Source organism: Poecilia reticulata, chromosome 5 (genome assembly GCF_904066995.2).
Source record: "Poecilia reticulata chromosome 5, P_reticulata-male-v2, whole genome shotgun sequence".
Classification (NCBI taxonomy): Eukaryota; Metazoa; Chordata; class Actinopteri; order Cyprinodontiformes; family Poeciliidae; genus Poecilia; species Poecilia reticulata.
The window spans coordinates 8,614,278-8,634,074 of record NC_088834.1 but is presented as its reverse complement, the minus strand read 5'-3'; the positions used below and the strand labels follow the sequence as shown (position 1 = coordinate 8,634,074).

At 35.8% G+C, this 19,797-nt stretch overlaps 1 protein-coding gene across 1 annotated transcript in view; it reads left to right on the top strand.

Annotated features, from left to right (window-relative positions):
• Positions 1–19,797, top strand: part of angpt4 (angiopoietin 4) — a 90,257-nt gene that overhangs the window by 51,431 nt on the left and 19,029 nt on the right. The window contains exons 2-3 of the mRNA XM_081606964.1: positions 17,420–17,575; positions 17,653–17,774. Of these exons, the coding sequence (XP_081463090.1) occupies positions 17,420–17,575; positions 17,653–17,774 (278 nt within the window). The remainder of the gene's footprint in view (positions 1–17,419; positions 17,576–17,652; positions 17,775–19,797) is intronic.

Sequence of the window (19,797 nt, the reverse complement as noted above, 5' to 3'; positions counted from 1 at the left end):
ATAAGTGTATACTCAAATGCTTTATAATACAAACATGTTTAGATTATACCCAATTTTCCAGAACCCAGTGAAGTCAGATTCGTATTTTGTTAGGTAAGCTCCAATGGAGTCCTAAAAATGTTAAGATAAAATTCAGTTTTATCCACCTTGGGTTGCAAGGACATAAAATGGTCATGGTGCACCTTTAATGACAGCAATAGATTTTTAAAACCATGACAGAGAAGAAACTATATGTTTTTGTTTTTTTGTCCATTAGTTTTTTTCTGATAAAAACTAATCTTTTTGCTTATGGAAGCTACTTTTTTTTTATTATTTTACTTTAAAAAAACGTATGCATCAAAACTGTCAATGGACATCTGAAGTAAACCTACCCCTTCTATATCTTTGATACAATAAAATTCAGTTATTTATATGGCACCTGTTCACAACAATTATGAACATAACTGGATATTTTTATGACTCATTTCATATTTTTCCCTGCAGTTGAAATTAAATTCATTATCTTCTCTTTTGAGGCAAATAAACAAGATGATTTATTAAAACTTAAATGTTTTGCATGAACCTGGTTAAGTCTCATTTTTCTCATTTTTGTCACCATTTTCATGTTGATTTCCAGAATTTGTTTGTGATTCAGTTGCACACTTTGGGATTCTTTTGTGCTACATAAACAAAGTTGTAGGGTTGAAACTACCAGATGGGTTTGATGCAGTGCAAATTGAAGCAGGGCTATTTACAGCTAAAATAGCCTACATACAGATTCAGTGGTGAAATCTACTGCTCAGCAGGGAACCTTTTGTTACACAATTGAGATGGTCATCTGATGTTAATTAATGTGAGCAAATGACAGCAGCTATTAGAGGTTTTTGGTTGTGCAATGTACTAATAGATGTACACTGCTACAATTGATTTCCTTACAGTAATTAATTAGCCTGACTTTGATGGTTTTCAAATATAATTTCTATAATATTAAAGTCAATTTAATTTGGTGAAGAGTGGTTTGAGATGTTGTCACATGAAGCAGCTTGAATAGTGTTGGCTAGTACTGAATTAAATTGAATTAGATTAATTAAACTGAAGTGAATGGAGGGGAATTGAACTAAATAGAGCCGAATTGAACCAGTTGTTTGTACTATCTTCAGTAATTAGAACCAACAGCATCTAACCATATATCGACCCCTTACTTTAAGTCACATAGTAAAAGAGTAAAATAATAATAATTGCACATTCTGGTCACAAAGATGTTTTTAAAAGCATAATTTACTGAGATTGTAGTCACTCATTTAATCGCCTGTTCTCCAACATTTTAGTCTGAGTGAGCTTAAGCTTTTAATCTGAACAAGAGTTTAGCTTTAAATATACAGTGCATGTTGGCATGGTTGCTCTGCATAGCATGAATTAATAAGTGAACTCTGTGTGACTTTCAATGCTTTTTTTTGACAAATGTCACTGTTTACAATCTCAAAAATACAAAGAAAATTCAGAGGGTGACATATATTGTAACACATACATGTAGTTATTTATCTGCTCTTGACAAGACACATTTTCAAACAAATACTTTGCTATTAACTTTTTTGAAGAAGTTATTTAAACTATGCATCTATTATTTATTCTCACTTATCTATGCATAACTACAGGAGGTCTGATACCCATTTTCAGCTGACAATAGGCAACATGTGGCTCATTACAGCTGGACAGGTCACAAGTCCATTACAGGGCAAAATAGAGACACTCAGGACAGGACCAAGCATGCACAAACTTACATTTAAGGCGTGACACAAATGAAACTACCACAGATATCTTTGAAATCTGACAGAAATCCAAAGAGTCCATAAGAAGAGAGAGCATATGCAAAGTCTGTGCAGAAAGACCACTGGCCAGCATTCAAACTTGCTGCAAAGTAACAATGCTAACCTCTGCTCTACCATGCAGTCCCAGCTAATCCAGTCTCATCAATCCTAGTCAAACTGAGTGCCTCTGCAAACATTTGAGTGGTTCAAATCTGCCCTAACACTAAATCATTGCAATATTTACTACTGTATCTGTAGCAAATGTCATTTTTCACAGGTTTGTGTGACAGATCCTGCAGAGAAACATCCTTCATGTTGTACTTTATGAAGTCATGAGTCCTGTCTTACATCCAGACTAGATCAACATATGTCTGATGTTTAATGCGAGGGCTTAAATGCAGATCAGCTTCCAAGTGGCATAAAAACAGCTGTTTTTTCTTTACACTTTTCATGCAGAGTTTGATGAGTGACTTTCATGGTCATCATAACAACTCTCATCAAGTAAACAATGAAAATACGTGGAGGTAACTCTGAATGTTATGGACTGTGTCCAGAAATCTCTGTATCTCACATGGTTATATCTGCAGCTGTCAGCAAGATTTGTAGGATTTTGTTTAAATTGTCATAAAATGGAAGTAAAACATTATTTCACAGCGAAGAGAAATGACTTGAGACTCATGATCTCAGAAGATGGTTTTATGTTTTTGTTTCCTGTGTTCTGAAAAAGAAATTTAACACAGCTGGATTTCTACATATGACAAAACTATCAGTCAGCACTGTGTGGTCTGAGCGCACATCATTTTCTGTTCTTGTTTCTCTGACCTGACTTTGAACAATGCAAAAGACTTTTTTTGTTATGCTAAAGAGACTGACTAATAACTGCTGATGTGATCCACAGTTGAAACCATATGTTTACATACCTCATATAAAAATACTCTGAACTTTTTTTTCCCCCTCCGTCTCCCATTAATATCAGAACGCCCCCTTTCCTCCCTAAGGTCTGTGAGGCTTATCAAAATGATGAATGTCAGAAAAATGTGGGAGATAAATAGTTTATGTAGCTTTTTTCAGATTCAGAAGTTTACATACAGTCAGTTTTTAGAAGGGAAGAAGTCAGGTTAGTCCTACAAGCTCTACAAGTCAAGCTAACCTAACTTTTGGAGATCCACATTTCCCTTCCCGATATCATAGCTGATTTCTTTTTATTTGTTTTTTTGTTCTCCTTTAACTTTTTAAAATTACACCGCTCGTGCAATAATCCATCATCACAGTTTTCCTAAGACCTTAGTGTTCAGATAAAAATCTTTAAACATTATATTTGAATATTCTGGAATTGAGCAAATAGAAATCATTTTGGTAATCTTTACCGACCTAAAAGATGGAAAGCTTAGTCTAATGTGACGCGTCGTCCTTACTTGGTACTGGAAGTTCAGTGAGACGTTGACAAAAGTAGAAGCTCTTCTAATCAAAAGCGGAACCTGCAGCAAGTTTAGATGTTTCCTGTTCTAGTTTTAGGTATTTGGTAAAAGTGCCCCCAATTTAGTGTCTCTATGATACATGTTCAGGGCCCCAAGCCAGACACAGAGAGTTGGGACATCCGATGATAAATATGCAAGAAGAGGAAACTGTGAAAAAAAGCTTGTAAGTGAGATTTATCTTTTGTTCAAAAGGCCACCAAATTTGTTAGTGCAGCAGACAGGCTTTTATCAGCTCGACGGGGATAAAGCACTCCTCCAATGGAATTGTGTGTGTCTGTGAGTGCATGTGCGGGGGAGTCAGACTGAGAGAATGAGAGTGAATCGTGGCTCATTTTGTTTTCAAATCCCAGTTTAAAGAGCCATTTGTCACTCTACAACTGTGAGCTGAAGATTTTAGTTGCCATGGAAGTTGACAGGCAAAGGTCAAAGGGAGGACAGTCTGATAGAGGGGCAAAAAGAGATGAAGAGAAAGCAGGGGGAGGAGTGGAGGAAGGTGAGAAGGAGAACATTTAGACATACTTTGGGGAAATGGAAAGGTTAGGAGGGAGAATGATGCCGAGAAAGACTGATAAAACTTGGTAGGTGTCTCAATGATTGCAAAGACGATGGGCATGGTTTTGGATGAATAACAGATGAAAGTGTGAGTGTGAGTAGTGAAAGGGGTGATGAAGAGGAAGAGAAAGGATGAGTATGAGAGAGCAAGATTCCCAGGAAGTTCTGGGTATGCGCCAGTGTGGCTGAAACCACGCAAACTTTCTCGTTGTGTTTTCTCAGTCTTATCTCGTTCTTCTATACACATTCTCTCACACGCATTTGGAGCAAACATGTTCACAATTAGATGTTTTTCTATTTATGCAATGCCCATCCAACAACAAACTTCATCACGTGGTTATCACTGCTAACACAGATGTTTTAGGCTCCAGAACTGTGTGTCCAAAGTCTGGTTTATATGTTGAGTCGCAGCATTCAAAAATATTTGTTTAAATTCAGTACATTGTGTGCTTCTTTTATTGTAAATGCCCAGGTGGTTCAAAAATACTTTTCAAAGTTAAGCGAAGTTTCAGTAAAGTTAAGTATAGGATTTAAATTGATAATGATCCAGAATTGCCTTTCCTTCCCTTACACTGTATCACTTGTAAGGTAATATAATCGGCATCTAAGTTAAACTCCAAGCAATTATTAGGACAGTGGCTGATTAAAACAACACACATACTTAATACACATGATATTTACACAAGTTATTACCATCTGCTGGTAAAATGTACCAGTAGAATTCTCTGGAGAAGAGAAAATATCCATTTCAGGAAAACCCAGACTAACTAACCCTTTAAGATCCAGGCTATAGCTTATTCATCCTATTTCCTCCACACTTCAGGCATTTTTAATCATTCATACAATGTACCACATTTTCTTCAGTATAAGACACTTTAAAGTAAATGTCACATCAGTGACAAGTAGAAAACATGAGTCACACTGGATGTTGGATTTATTTAGAAACTGTCAAAACCTCGTCAGTGTTAATGATATGAGCCGGTGACACGTTGTGTTCAGTTGCTTTTCAACAAACTCAGAGAAAATGTCAACATACTGAAACTGAAAGAATGAAACAGTGGCCAAATTGGCTCATATTTTCTGTAGTGAATTAAACTGTCAACCAGAGAGTACTTCTGACAGCAGTTTATGGTAGAAAAGAAGTCACCATCATGTGCAGTGCCGTGCCTCATTGTTCGTTTTCATTTTTGTGTATTTTCAAAATACTTGATGCCAGTTCAGTTACTGGTTGGGGTTTTATGTTGATTTTTTAGAATAATATAAATCATAAAAAATATCAACCGTATGCCATAATTATTTATCTGCCAGATGCATGTGAAGCTAATTTAGAAATAAATCTAAAATAATAAGAACAAGTGTTAAGCAAAATGTTAGATGTGAAACAGTCCTTTGAGATCCAACCCAAACCTTCACTTTAACTTTTCTTCTCCTTCTTTAGCTTTTGGATCTAAAACTCATCCCAGTAAGGATGGATGCATAAGTACACAAAGAGTCAGTGATGCTGGAGTGTGGCCAAGCACCACAACCATAGAGGGGCTCACACATTCCCCCTTTTATTGCTCCGAAAATGAGTGAACTTTACACTCATCTCTCCTTCCACAGTTCTTCAGGGACAGCAGGTAGCCAAAACCAAAAGCCTGATTATAATCAGACATACATAGTATGAAATTCGCTAACGACCTTTGGGAGTACATTTGGCAAGAAACAGGAAAGATGGGAGAACTGGAGGGAAAGGGGGGAGCCCTGGAAAATATTCAAATATGGGACGTTGTGCTTGTTTTATTAGCAAAGAACCCCCACACACATACCACATTTTTTTCCCCTTTAAAACCAAGAAGTCACTTATAGTGATGTTCTATGATATATAAATGCAGTTCCAGACCATTCTGGCTTTTCCAATTAAGATTTACCACCAAATGTTCTATGGGTTTCTTTTTCCTATGGAAATCTTAGTAACAGTCAGACATTTCATATCAAAAAATATGTTTTTTTATTTATGACAAACCCAGTAGCTTTTCGATGGAAGATTTGAGTATATTACAATGTGAAAACATTCCCAAACTATCACCACTTCTTTAGTTTTATTGGATTGTTGTTACCATATCATGGTGACAATTAAAAAACTCTGAACCTGTTCCAGACTTAAACTTTTAGCTGTAAGTTTACCAAACGAGTTGCCACAGAAATGAGGCACGAATCAAACTTTGTTTATTGTGGTGAAATTAATACTCGTGGGCCCAGTGTTGTGGCTGGAATGCTTTTCCAAAAGGAAAAAAAAAGCTGCTTTATTTACAACAATCACAAAAACTGACATCTTGTGTTCCAGAAAATCAGCATTCGTTAAAATCCCAAAGCTCAATGAAAAGAAGTGACAACTAATGACATCAGGCTTTCTGAACAGTCTATGATCACTTTGTTTTCTTTTTTAGTTAATGAACTAATTTCAGCCATATTGTCTGTCACTGAATGACCCCATCATCACAAGGCATCGAGCCAACACCACTGAAATTATTTATTGTCATTGAAAACAGCTTAGGATGTTCAGGTAAATGTTGAAAACATGTCTTTCAACACAGACCTGCCTGTTTTCTCCATGTCATTTATTTAACAGTGGATGGATTTTTCCTGGCCACTGAGGGTTGAAAATCCTTTGCTCCAGCTTGTTTATTTGTGCAGCACCTTTCCTGCAGCCGTCACAACCTGATCTCAGATCTGAATCGAGGCTCGACTGAGTTCGGTCCCAATCAGCCAATTTCTCTGTTTTCGTTTTTCCTCCAGCTTATGGTTTTATACAAGAACGTTGAGATCCTCAGGAAAAGTTTCAGAGACGTTTTTTCAAAGCAGACTCACAGCAGGGCAGGTTATTGCCTTGAACCAGGGATATAATTTAAAATAAAACCTCTTTATCAGCCATCCATTACTTACCCCGCTGAGTTATTTGGAAAGGCCTGCTAGAGTCTCAAGATTTTTGTAAAACAGAGAACAACCATGCTTACCCTTGTAGGCTGCGCTGTCCTTTATATACCTAAAGACCTTACATCTGCATAACTTCATCAACACACACACATAGGGACACGTTCGCACAGCGCTGTGTTGACTTAGCCCATCTGGTCCTGATTGTGGTGAGATGATTGAGATATTTGTTGTGGCTCATTTGTGGGGGCGTAGTGGTGACCCGGCAGGCTAACTGAGACACAAACACACACAGAAGTACATATTGTAGATGGATTTAGTGACATGCACCCACTCGTACGCACACTGAGCATTAGGCAGCTACAAGGTCATTAGATGATATTATTTAGATTAGTGACACAGCACAGAACTGCTTTCGACAGACATAAAGAGCATTGAAAAATGATATATTAAACAGATTCAGGAAGTGTTGCTTTTATGTTGTTTTCTTTTCCTATCTGTTCCCGTCATGTGCATATTTATGTGACAGCTGGACTACGTGTTGAGTTTTCATGACTGTGACTCAGTCTCCAGTTACAAGAATTTCTAATGAATTGTTACCAAAAGTTTTTTTTAGGAAGATCTATTTTTCTTCCTCTCTACAACATTTGGATTTTCATCTTTTGCTGTTTTATCCAAAGCTACCAGCAGTCTCATTAGCTTAGCTCTTCCACAGATCTGTTACATGAAGCATTAAACATATCGTAACTAATATTTATGTTTTAAAGTACCACTAAAATTCCACAGTTTAATGGATTCATTGCCTAATTCATCTTAACATGGGTCTTACTGCTGGTCCAGTTTTGATGTAGAAATTGTGTGCTCTCTACAAAGATGCTGCATATTTTTAAAGTGTTTTTGTAAGTTAAATACAATCTAATGGAAATGCTGGATTTTCACCAGATCTCCATTCTGCAAATATTTATAACTTGCTACCCTTTCCACACATCTGTGATGATAGGAATGTATAGCTGAAACGATGTCTCAGATTCTATTAAGTGCGGTTCACTTAGTAGTTATTAATCATCTGTGTCACACCTGTACTAGGCAGAGGAAACGGTTGTCAGCTAACCGGATTGTGTTTCCTTAAAAGTTACTATATTTTTGACTAAAATAATATTCTCCTTGACTCTATTTTTTTGTGTGATCAACTCATTAAATCATCCATGGGACTGTTTCAGCCCTGACCATAAGGTAAGTTGCTAAGGCCTCTGGTATAGAAACACTTTTCCTAAACAGTAAATATGTTTCCAGATGTGACAGCTGTGTGGAACAAACATGCAGATAGATGAAAGATTTTTTTTTTTTATCTGTGGTTTTGTGATGTAGTTATAAGTCATCAGTGTTGTTCTTATAGGACAAAAAGGTTTTAGTAAACTGGTTCATCAAAAAATGTTGAATAAAAACTTGAACCACTAACAAATGCTCTTTTGTGAACTGTTTCAGATAAAGAAGATGAAGAAGAATTTGGTTATTCTTAAAATGTCAAAATATTATTTTAAAATTTCTAACTTAATGAAAGAATCTGGTGGACATGTGTTCTCTTTTGTTGTATTTCATTTTTGAATTAAAACAATGCTTACACAAATTGGTTTGCATGTGTATATGTGTATATGTGTATATGTGTATCTGAGAGAATGAGTTGCTGCCTGCCTTATTCCCAGTATCTTATTTTTTCAGACAAGTTATTTTTCACTTTGACTTTTTTTCTGTAAGTTAGATACTGACTACCTTCACATTCTCCCACTTTCAAATATCTAAGTGAGAGTTTAAACAAGCTAAACAGTTCAAGCAAAAGGACAAAACAGAAACAAAAAATGCTGCTTGAAAGTTTGTCAAAATTTTACATGTGGTATTGAATATATTTGTTCACCAAAAGTCATTTAAAATGTGCTAAAAACATGTGAGGTGCAAATGTAAAACGCTTTCCATGTTAACGCACACTAAGAACAAAATAAACATTTTGGGGTGTTAAGATATAAAGTTACATCCTCTGTGTGTGTGTTTGTGTTGTAATGAGAGCTTCTCCAATAAACCCAGTTGTTTCATCTTCATTTACATTTTTTTGCATGTTAGTCATTCTCTTTGCAAACTGTTTGCCATCCCAGGGTTTACATTGCTTGTGAAAGCAGGATGCCAGCGTTCTGCCTCTAGTATTAAGCTTAAAGCACCTTCCACATTTGAAAAGTCTTCACACAAAGAGAGGAATAGGATGAGAGTCAACATACATTTCTGCCTTGGTTTTATTTGTTTTGGCCTGAGATGCTGATCCTCTAGAGTGAAACTCACTTATTTTGCAAACAGCACATTTACAAATCTTTACCAGACTTTGCAAAAGAAAAAAAAAATATTTTTATTTGCTGAAACTCCCTTAATGTTAATTGTGAGTTTGAGGGACTACTTATTTCAATTCATTTTAATGGGAACTATTTGTGTTTATCCCATGGTTGGTGCAAATTCTTGGCATCCTGTGGGAACAAGCTTCAAAATAACACAACTAACTTGGGTCCTCTTCACTGGTTTCCCACTCCTACCTCTTTCACAATTTTAGCCTTCCCAGAAAAAGATTTTAAAGACTCTATAGCTACAGGCAAAAAAGTGAAAGTTAAATTTACATCTGTTGTTTATTTTTTATTTTTTATTTCTCCACGCAAGCTTAAAAGAGACACTAGAACATGTCCGTAAACAACATACCTGTTCTCAAAGAACAGATCGTTTCTAAATTTGTTACTAATAAACAAAATAATTATTTTCAGACACTTGTGGGGAATTGCTTAGTAAAGTTTAAGTCATGTAAGCAAAGTGAAAACAGAGCCACTGAAACCACAGTGACTAAGGGTAAGAGTGATGAAGCAATGGTTTACACTAAATTGGAGAATATGTTTGCACAAATGCACAAGTAGATGCTATAAAAGCTTCAAACCTCATCATTACACACGCGTTTAAAAATCATACACAATTGCAGTTGACACGGGTTTGCTCTCAGGGATTCTTGAAGGCTTGACAGTTTGTGCAGGCTGCCAATATAAACACATAATGGTTTGTATAAAAAAAAAAAAGAAAAGGATGGTGTCACATGGAGATTTTCTGTTGAGTGTTACCAAAACAAGTAACTGTGTGGGTCCATGAAGGCTTTAAAAGGCATGCAAGTGACAGCTGACAGAAAATGAATAGGACAACTTGTTCTATCACTGTTTGTTCTTTGATAAAAAAATAAAAAAAACATCAATTTAACCATTTCTGGCACCAGCACACAATGTGATTTTTCAAGTGTTCCTTGTGATTTTTTATTAAAATAAAATGAAGTGAACCCAGTATGATTTATCACAGAACTACTTACATTACTTGACATGGATGACAAAATTGTCAATTCTCATCAGTATAGATTGCTATTACCAAACCAAGTTCCAATGTAGTTGGTTATTACTTTCTAACACATTCTTCACTACTTTGACTTGTGTCTAGATAACCACTGGCATATTTCACCCTTTTTAAAAATATCAACTATAAGACCACTACACTCTTCTGGGGCTCCATGCAAAAATCCCAAACAAACTGCATTGAGTGAACTAAGTAGTGTAAATAATAATAACCTTGTACTCTGCTCTTGAGCAGGGGTTTGTTCAGAGGATCAGCAGGAAGAATAAGAATAATTATTGATTCATGTTCTGGCAAACATGAAACAATGTTTACCAGAAAGAAAAAGGAAACTGTTGTTTAGTTTTTAATTAAACAGAACAAAAGTCCAAGGAAATTTTTTTTTATTAAAGCAGCAATCATCTATCAGAACACTATGCAGCCATTTATTTAGTACTGGATAAATTCAAATTATAAATCCAGATTTATCCAGAAAGGGAATTTCCTATGTTTCAAGGATGATTTAAGTACTGATATTGCTCATAAAATTTAAAATAAATCCACTTATCTAAATTAGTTGTAATTTAGAGTAACAGTTATAAAAATAAGAGTTTCCTTTTAAGGTCATCTAAGACATTATTTCATGTTTAATAAAAAAAAAATCTAAGTTCTAACAAAACTCAAGACTTTCTTGTTGCAGTTTCTGTGAAATGACTAATGATTTCACCACTTTTGGGTTTTGGACTAATAGTTTGCAAAATGTAAGAATATGGTAAACCTTACAAAAATGAATATTCATGTAAAATCTGAATAAAGTGCCGTTACTGGAAGTGTAAAAGCAAGTGCAGGTGCCTCACCCTCATAAAGTTTAATAATGTGCCTTATACAGATCTGGATTATAAAGCACAGGCTTTTAAAATAAAATAGTCGAAATATGAGAACATCTGGCAGGTTGACTAACTGGAGGTTCTGGTTTTTAACTTTATGTAAAACTACTTAAAACTGCCAACAATGACAATAAAACCTTGAGCTCCTACAGGCTGCAAATGCTTTTTGGTGACTTTATAAATCTCTCTGCAAATACTGTCACAAACTAAGTAAAAACAGGAAATATTTCACATGGGACATTGTGAAGTATCAACCTTCCAGTAAGAAGCCTGAATTTTCTTTAAAATTAGCAATAAAAAAAATTTTAAAAAGAAGGCAAGCAACAAAAACGGATCAAAAAAATCCTAAAATAAAACATTTTGACTGTAATGTAGCTTGGCTGTGTTGAGAACTTTACAAAAGAGAAAATGTTCCCACCATGATGTTGTAGCCAATCAGAAAAGCACAGATAAAACTGCACACAGGTCCAGCACTGTGTTTAACTACAATACCATACAAGGTCTTTTTCAGGAATAATAGTTGATCCACTTGAACAGGGTGAATGAAGCTGCACTAAATTAATGAGGTCCTAAAATCTCATTCAGTGTTTATACTGGAACAGTTACTGTTACTCCATAAAGTGATGCAGTTTTACCACCATCCTCTGTGTCTGTCTGCTCACTGATTTAACAGACTGTCAGATGCTCAGGAATCGTCCTGACAAACTTTTTTTTTATTTTTATGGAGTGCCTAACTTTCAGCAAAAGGGGTTTAAAATAATTTTGTTGTTTTATTTATTTGTATATTGTAACATGTTCTTGAAATAAGTTTGATAGCCAAATAGTTTCGAGAAAGATGAGCTTTCATCTTTTTACAGTTCTCTGCTACTGTGTTATTCTCCTGACATTGTCTTTCCCTCCCTGGGGTAAATTCCTATCTCATTTTATTCCTTATCTGCACCGTGTTTCTTTGCAGATGCACAAACGGAGCTGTGGAGCTTTATGAGGAAATTAAATCCATCCAGACGATCTTTAGGGGTTCACGTCTGTGTCAAAGAGGCGGAGGTTCAGCAGGTGTCAGAACCCAGACGCACACACATGCAGAAAAAGAGCTTCACTCATCAGACCTTTAAGCACACAGATCTCCAAAAATATACAGAAAGGTTATACAGAAAGGTTTATGCAAATACACACATTTTCTGGAGTTTTTTTAAATCAAATATGTATGCTATGGTTCCAGTTTGCAATCCCCTGCACAAACTGGTAGGAAGACAGTGTCACACACGAGACAGAGAGAGTAAAGGTCAGGCAACAAGCAGACAGATATTTCCCATAAGGATAAAAAGTACAAAACCTTTCAGAAATAAAGCTAAGGCCTGTCAGTGTATTCTGCACTAACCTTTAATCAAAACAAGATTGCTCTCCTTTCCCTTCTGACACACTCCATTTTTGACATCTGTTAATTATGGTCAAAATAGAGAGTTACACCATTTTATAGCCAAATGGCTTTAGAATCCTATGGCTCTTCCAGTTTAGAACTTACTATTGTGGCTAGACACAATCAAATATCCAAAAATGCACAAATACTCCTTGGTTTACAATAGCAGCTCATTATCCTTCCGGATGTTTTTTAAACATTGAAAGATGTTTAAGTTTACGATTATGTGAATCCTAAGATGCAGGTTTTCAGCCTTTGATACAGAGGACAGAAGGGAAATTGCAAAGCTCCAGTCATTTCGCTCCCATGGTTATCTACTCTGCTGCTCTTTTCTTATGGAAGCATTTACAACTGGTGTCACTAATGGTTGTTGTTTGAATGGAGCCCTTGGTGATCAATTTTCTGCTGTCTTATAACCAGGGAAAATGCAGAAAATTAACTACCATAAATTCCGTTTGCTATGCAGGAAACAGGGGGTGCCAACCCCCCACTGCACTGCACATGTATAAAGTGTAAGAAAACAACAACTAACAAATAACGTGTTCTTCTTTCTTCTGGTGCTGCTGTCCTGGGTATCTGTCCATATGGCAGAAATACTGTTAGATCTATTGTGTGATCAAGGATCTCCTGCCAATAAGTACACCATGACAGTACTTTAGAGTTGTGATTAGTTCGTTTGACAATGAAGCAGTCTGCAGTTCAAGCTCCAGGTGAACAGGCTGCACTCTGTGGAATTTTGCAATTTCTCTCCATGCATGTGTGGAATTTTTTTTTTTTAGATTTTTTGGTTTCTCAAGCCAAATAATACCAGATTGGCTGGTAATTTAGGACAGAATAGGACAAAATATTTGGTTTTTATAATGCTGAAATAGATAACCTTATTTGACATTGTGTGATAGAAAAGTGAACGACTGTAGGTAAGAGAGCTTAAAACTCCAAATTTGTGCAAAAAAATTTTATATTTAAAAATAAAACTGGAATTAGATTTGTCTTCTAAACATAAATGTGTCATGTGTTATGCATTATGCTTTATTTGCATAATGCATAACACATTGCAAGAAAGCTGGCAACCGAAACAAAATATAAACCCAAAAATAACTTATTTTATTAACGCTGCATTGGATTTATAAAGCATATTTCTGTTATTTCATGCTCCTCATGGAATTGGAGCAAGCATGGACATGTTTTCAGAGTCTAACAGGTGCTGGTGCTGTTTGCAGTCTTGGATTTGAAAATGACCAAACTGAGTTCCACAATGGTTACTGTCTGAACAAGTATCAGGATTACTGTTGCGTTCTACTACAGCTGTAAAATTGCTATATTAAATTTCTAAATATAAAGTTCAACAAATATAAAAGTGTCAATCTGTTTACACTTAGTATCTTTTGACTTGCAGCAACACTTTTTTTTTTTTATTTCTGACCTCTTTTTCCACTTCCATTTTGGTAATCGTGTTGTTTTTAGCTGAAAAATTAAGAATTTTCTGTGTGTAGTTTATACCAGCTCCATGGCTCAGATTCTGACACAGTCCAGTGACACACACTGCACTTGTTACCCCAGATTGCTATCAGGGCTTTCTGCCAGTGCCTCTGTCTTGTTATCGTTTGTTTGTGTGTGTGTTAGGGTGTTGTGAGAGGGGAGGACTAGGGGCGGAGCAACTTCCCCCCCTCCGTTTTTCCTTCGACCCCTTCAGAAGTCACACAGAGGGGCCGGATCACAGCAAAACCAACATGTGGTTTGAGTTAGCATCTCTCCATTACGCCTTCTCTATGTGGGCTTGTACGCATACTCACAGAGCTTGTTGGTGTCTCTGAACTGGTGCAGTCTATAATTTCACTTTTAAAGCTAGATGTGTTCTTTGTGCAGATTTTTTGTGATTGAGAGAAGAAGTTTTAAGTGTTGCGTGTGAGTGCTTCTGTTGTGGGTAAGGTTAAGTTAAAAAGTCAGTACCCTGTCTCTTAAGATCCTGTAATTAAAGGAATAACATTTTTTTAATCTTTTTCTTTAAAAAAGCAATTATCCCCTTAGATGCAGTCAACACATTATTAGTTCGTGTTGAAAATATACATATATGCTGTATATTTAGACCTGTCATGCAGTTTGTGCCCTGAATTCTTCCTCTCTTGCTGCGCTGGCAAGAAGTGCAGATGCACGGTCATGGTTTTTGACTATTATCAAAGTTGATCTCTTCAGCATCTCACTCAGGAAGCAGAACAGGAGGGAGCAATGAGCCAGCTCACTCAAGCTATTTTCTCCTTTTTTGATTATTTAAATAACCTCTCGCTGCGTCACAACATCAGATCTTTTTCCAGCCCAATTTACTCACCCACACAACGTTCCTCAAAGTGGCCTCTTGGTTTTTCTGACCGCTGCGATACGCATCTCCCCACTTATAAAATGATTGTCTGATTAAGTGATGCTTGCTCAATGTAAATTGGACTTGAAACAGACTAAACATAATAATACATGAATAACTTTAATTGGGGAGTGAAACTGGGTCACAGTGCGTCCAAATGCAGAAGTACAGATGAACATGATAAAAGTCCATCAGCACCGAAAACTCTATTTGAAAGAATTGGACTGTAATGTTGTTGAAGGATTTATTATCTTTGGACCAAAAGCCTTGCGCTTTACTGCTAGGTTAAAGGCAAACATTATGTTTCAAGAATGCACCCATAATTGATGGACTGTGTTTTCAGGGATGTTAAACTTGTAGTACTCAGCATACTTTAGCAAATTGAATACAAAGTTGTGGTTTATTTGGTGACAAATTTGGCAGAAAAAATAAAAGAATCAAGTCTGTGTTCAAACTATCCATATTTTCAGATATATTTTCTTTTGTGAGATTAAGATCTGGACATTCAAAAACCTGTACAACAAAATCTTACTACAGCTGCATATTTGTGCTGTAAGATTTAATTCAGCATGGATGAATTAACCTCCTGAGAATGCTGCTAACCTCAATCTATGATTGCTGCCACTGTGTTTCGATTGGCTTTAGTTCTGATGAAAGTAAAATCCAAATCCTATTTATTAAAGTTGAAGAAACTATTTGATAGTCCCAGCATTAACAACATAAAATATATTTTTAAAATAAGTCTTCTTTTCCTGCATTTTATATTTTTATATAAATCAGGTGGATCATAATATAAATCGTGTGCAATGGACAAAAACAGAAGCAAGGAAGTAGATGAAAATGTATTGTAATTGACAAATAAGGTTTAATTTTAGTATAGGTCCCCAAAAGGTTATAAATTACTTTACATGAAAAACAATAGATAAAGGAACCAAAATTATATAAAAAAATCATGATAATGACAACAGAAAATATTTCCATATTTGCTTCAAAAAGGATAGTTGATAATTTCTCATTTGGGCCAAATATTCCTAAATTGTTGTATAAAGACATCTACTGACCTCTGCAAAGCAGGTAGAAACAGGAGATTTATCATATATAAAGATAGCTGATATTTTGTAAAGATTAATGAACTATACTGTTATATTTAATATTAAATTGAACTGTATAAGATGCATTGCTCTGAAATGATTTTTTTTCCGCATACTCCAAAATGACTAAGAGGAAATCGTTCAAAATTTTGCCTCCCAGGGACATGACTAAGTTCTTTTATGCCTGAGTAAGCACTCATTCTCTTGGGAAATATAAAAATAGGAATTTATTTCAAAAATGGAGGACTAGATTTCATCTAAGCTCCAAACAACAGTTTGTTCCCACCATTGGCCTCAAAGTTATCTAAATACATTTGTGATAGAACCCGATAATCATTAAAAAATACACAATCAACTCTGAACCATGAAAAGAACAATCAAAAGACAACACCCACCTCCAATCTGAAATCCACACAGCTGAGATCTTGGTAAAAACAAACTGCTTGTGAAGTTTTTTGCAATGGGATCCCTGTAAGAAAAGCGATCTGCACCAGAAAATGTGGTCAGGGCGTTGAGACCTGAACTTTGCCTCGTTGGTTAACTGGCTCTCCCAGTGGGACCAATCTGTTTGTTGGTGCAGCAGTATATTTATCAACTCTCTGTGCTTCTCAGTGGCACTGATATCCTGAGGATGTGGAGCCAGAGGCATGAATAGATGCCTGTATGGACAGACTGTTTATTTGCGAGCAGTTGAAGGTCGAAGCATGGCAGAGAGGCCTGGCATTGGGTGATATTCCCAGAGATTCTGTGACCTGTTTCTTTATATACCAGTCCTTGTGATATGTTTTATTATGCATGTTTGATTTGGGGAATTGATGTGTGAAAATTAACTGCCGGCAGATTTTAAGAAATTCATTCTGGGAAGAAAATAAATATATAATCTCAATCTAATAGTATTTTTGCATTATATTTCTGGTTTATAGCTATAAATATAGATTGATATAGATTGTTCTGACAAGTCCAATACAAAGAACTCTAAAATTGTCAAAGAAAAAGGCAAAAAAAAAGAATATATATATATATATATATATATATATATATATATATATATATATATATATATATATATATATATATATATATATATATATATATTGTTCTATTCCATATATCTAAATGGGTGCAAATATTGCAACAAGAAGCCAGAGTAGAAAGAGTAGTAACAGCTATAGGTGAAAATATACCAGGTATATCACTGAGCAGCTTGTTGACTCACCTTTCTCTTTTCTTCATAAATTCAGTTTGTTGTTGTGGTTGGAATCGTTTTTCTGCTGGGGTTCCTGTAACCCCTTTCCTGTTTGTCTTAATGGGAACTTTCACACATGATATTTATTGCATTTTAAACAATCAACTTTTATAAGTAGGATAAACTTACATAAATATTGGTTGCTTGGAAAAGCTTGGAAGCATTTTCAAAAATTGTGGTAGAATGTGAAATGTTAAAAAAGTTTAATTTTGACTGGTATTTGACATTCCTTATTTTTACCTCACCAAAGAGAAGGTCATGTTTATTAAGCATTTCTTGTTTTTGTATTTCTGCAGTTGGAGAACTTCATACAGAAGAGTGTAAGGCGAGATGCTGCTAACATACAGTCGCATGTTGTTAACAACCAAACAGCCACAATGTTGGAGATCGGAACGAACCTCCTCTCACAGACAGCAGAGCAGACACGCAAACTCACTGTGGTGGAAGCCAAGGTAAGGAGTTTTCATTTTTCTTGGTATCACTTCAGTCCACAATTCCTGGGTGAATTATGATTCTGTTCTTCCACCAGGTGCTGAATCAAACATCTAGGATAGAGATCCAGCTTCTGGAGAATTCACTGTCCACCAATAAACTGGAAAAGGAGCTCTTACTCCAGACCACTGAGATAAGGCAGCTGCGAGATAAGAACAGGTAATAAATGTTGGTATTCAGAAACATATGAATCATATTTCTGCTTCACTCTTCTTATGTTGATAAAATAGCAACCGTGATACGTCAGAATTTGTTGGGAAAATGGTTCTTACAAGGTGAGAAATGCTAAAACACACACACACGCACACACACACAAAAGGTGGAAACAATATCTGATTGCTGCTGACCTATTAGCAAGAATATTTGAAATCTAAGCATGTCTGTGGAGAAATAATGGAAGTGTGTCCTCTGTTGTTGCTGAGAGACTCACCACTATTTGGATTCACAATATTTTTTGTATTTTTCATTATGAAGCGAATTTGGACAATGCAGTAAGTGGAGAAACCCACAGTGATAATCAAGCATGTTCTCTGTTTACAGTAATCGATATAACACAAACAGAAAGGCTTGGACTGCACACATATGTGTCAGCATGTAACGGATGAGGAAACAGTAGTTTTAAAGCTGGTGAGAGATTTCCTTTGTTTTGCAACCTTATAAACTCTGACACTTATAAACACAGAAACACGCAATCCAAGTTTAGTGGGTGATATAGCTAGCACTGATTAGCAACATTTGTTTACAAAGTGAAATAAAAGTGAATGAACTGAATAAACTGCGGATGTTAAAATGAAACATCAGTTCGAAGAACTCAAATATTTCAAGCATAACAAATGACCTAAGGTTTTACAAGACATTTACAATTACCCTGTAGAACAGAGTACTTGATTTGAACAATAGAGAAATTCAAACAAGAATAAACCATTCCTAGTATTATTTTGTTTTGTGTTTTCGTTATTCTTTTTTTTACCACCACTATTCCACAGATCTAACATATGGCAGATTTGCACAGACGATTCACCATGATTGGTCTCAAGTGATCCATGCCGTTCATTATGTGTATAAAAGTCACATTAAAACCAAGTGATGCATTTTGTTATTCACATACAGAAGTTCAGATTTGGCCTGTTACCTAGAAAATATAATTTCTCCAGGTCCGGTTAAAGTGTTATTGCCTAATAAACTATACAATACTCTCTTGTATCATACCAGTTTTTTTTTTCTTCTGTGCTTGTACTGTTTTGGAAATTTGAGGATCGTAGAAGCGTTGACATGCATCTAATGTAGATCCTATCACAAGAGAACAGTTCATGTGCATCAGTTTACACCTGGTGGTAAAAGGGGTTGGTCCTGACAAACCACATGTGAATGAATCTTGCTTCTTTGTACAAATAAACATGTACGCTTCTTCACTCACAACCAGCTGTGGAGAAATGGACAGGACATTCTAGGTCTGCTCAAGTTTCTGCAACATCCCAGGTTAAGTTCAGTGACCTGGACCATAAGTAGACCATAACACAACATAGCATTGAAGTCTTTGTCAAAATACAGCAATCAATGTATCTCAGGCAGATCTTAAACATAGATTCTACATTAGATACATCTGCAAAATGTATGCAATCTAAAAATTGGTGTGAGCATAATTCTGTACACTTCAGTCTTCAGAAACCACTCTTTTATTTTTACTTTTTTTCAGCTTTGATTTGAAACCAAAATTGAATATTTGGACATCCTTCCACAGTATTTTTATACAGCTTGTTCAAAATACATGAGTCAGTTGGGCATCTTATAATTTGCAACAAATACCAATTATAGACTAAATACAGTGGTGGGACTACAAGTACTTCGTTACTGTACTTAAGTACATTTTTTGTGGATCTGTACTTTACTTAAGTAGATAATGGATACTTTCAACTTTTACTCCACTACATTTTACAGTAAGTATCTGTACTTTCTACTTCACTACATTTCTACAAAACTGTCGCGTTACTCGTAACATCCAAGTCGCGTTGTGCTTTTTTCCATTAAAATGTGAAGTTCAGGGACTTAAGGTGGCGCCATAAAATCCAAGCAATACGGTGACTTACGTGTCTGTTGTCACCCATCGCCTCCACCTTTACACGCACACGGAGCTCCAGACATGCGCAGTGGTTTCCTCTGAGCAGGAGAAGATGTCTGTCTG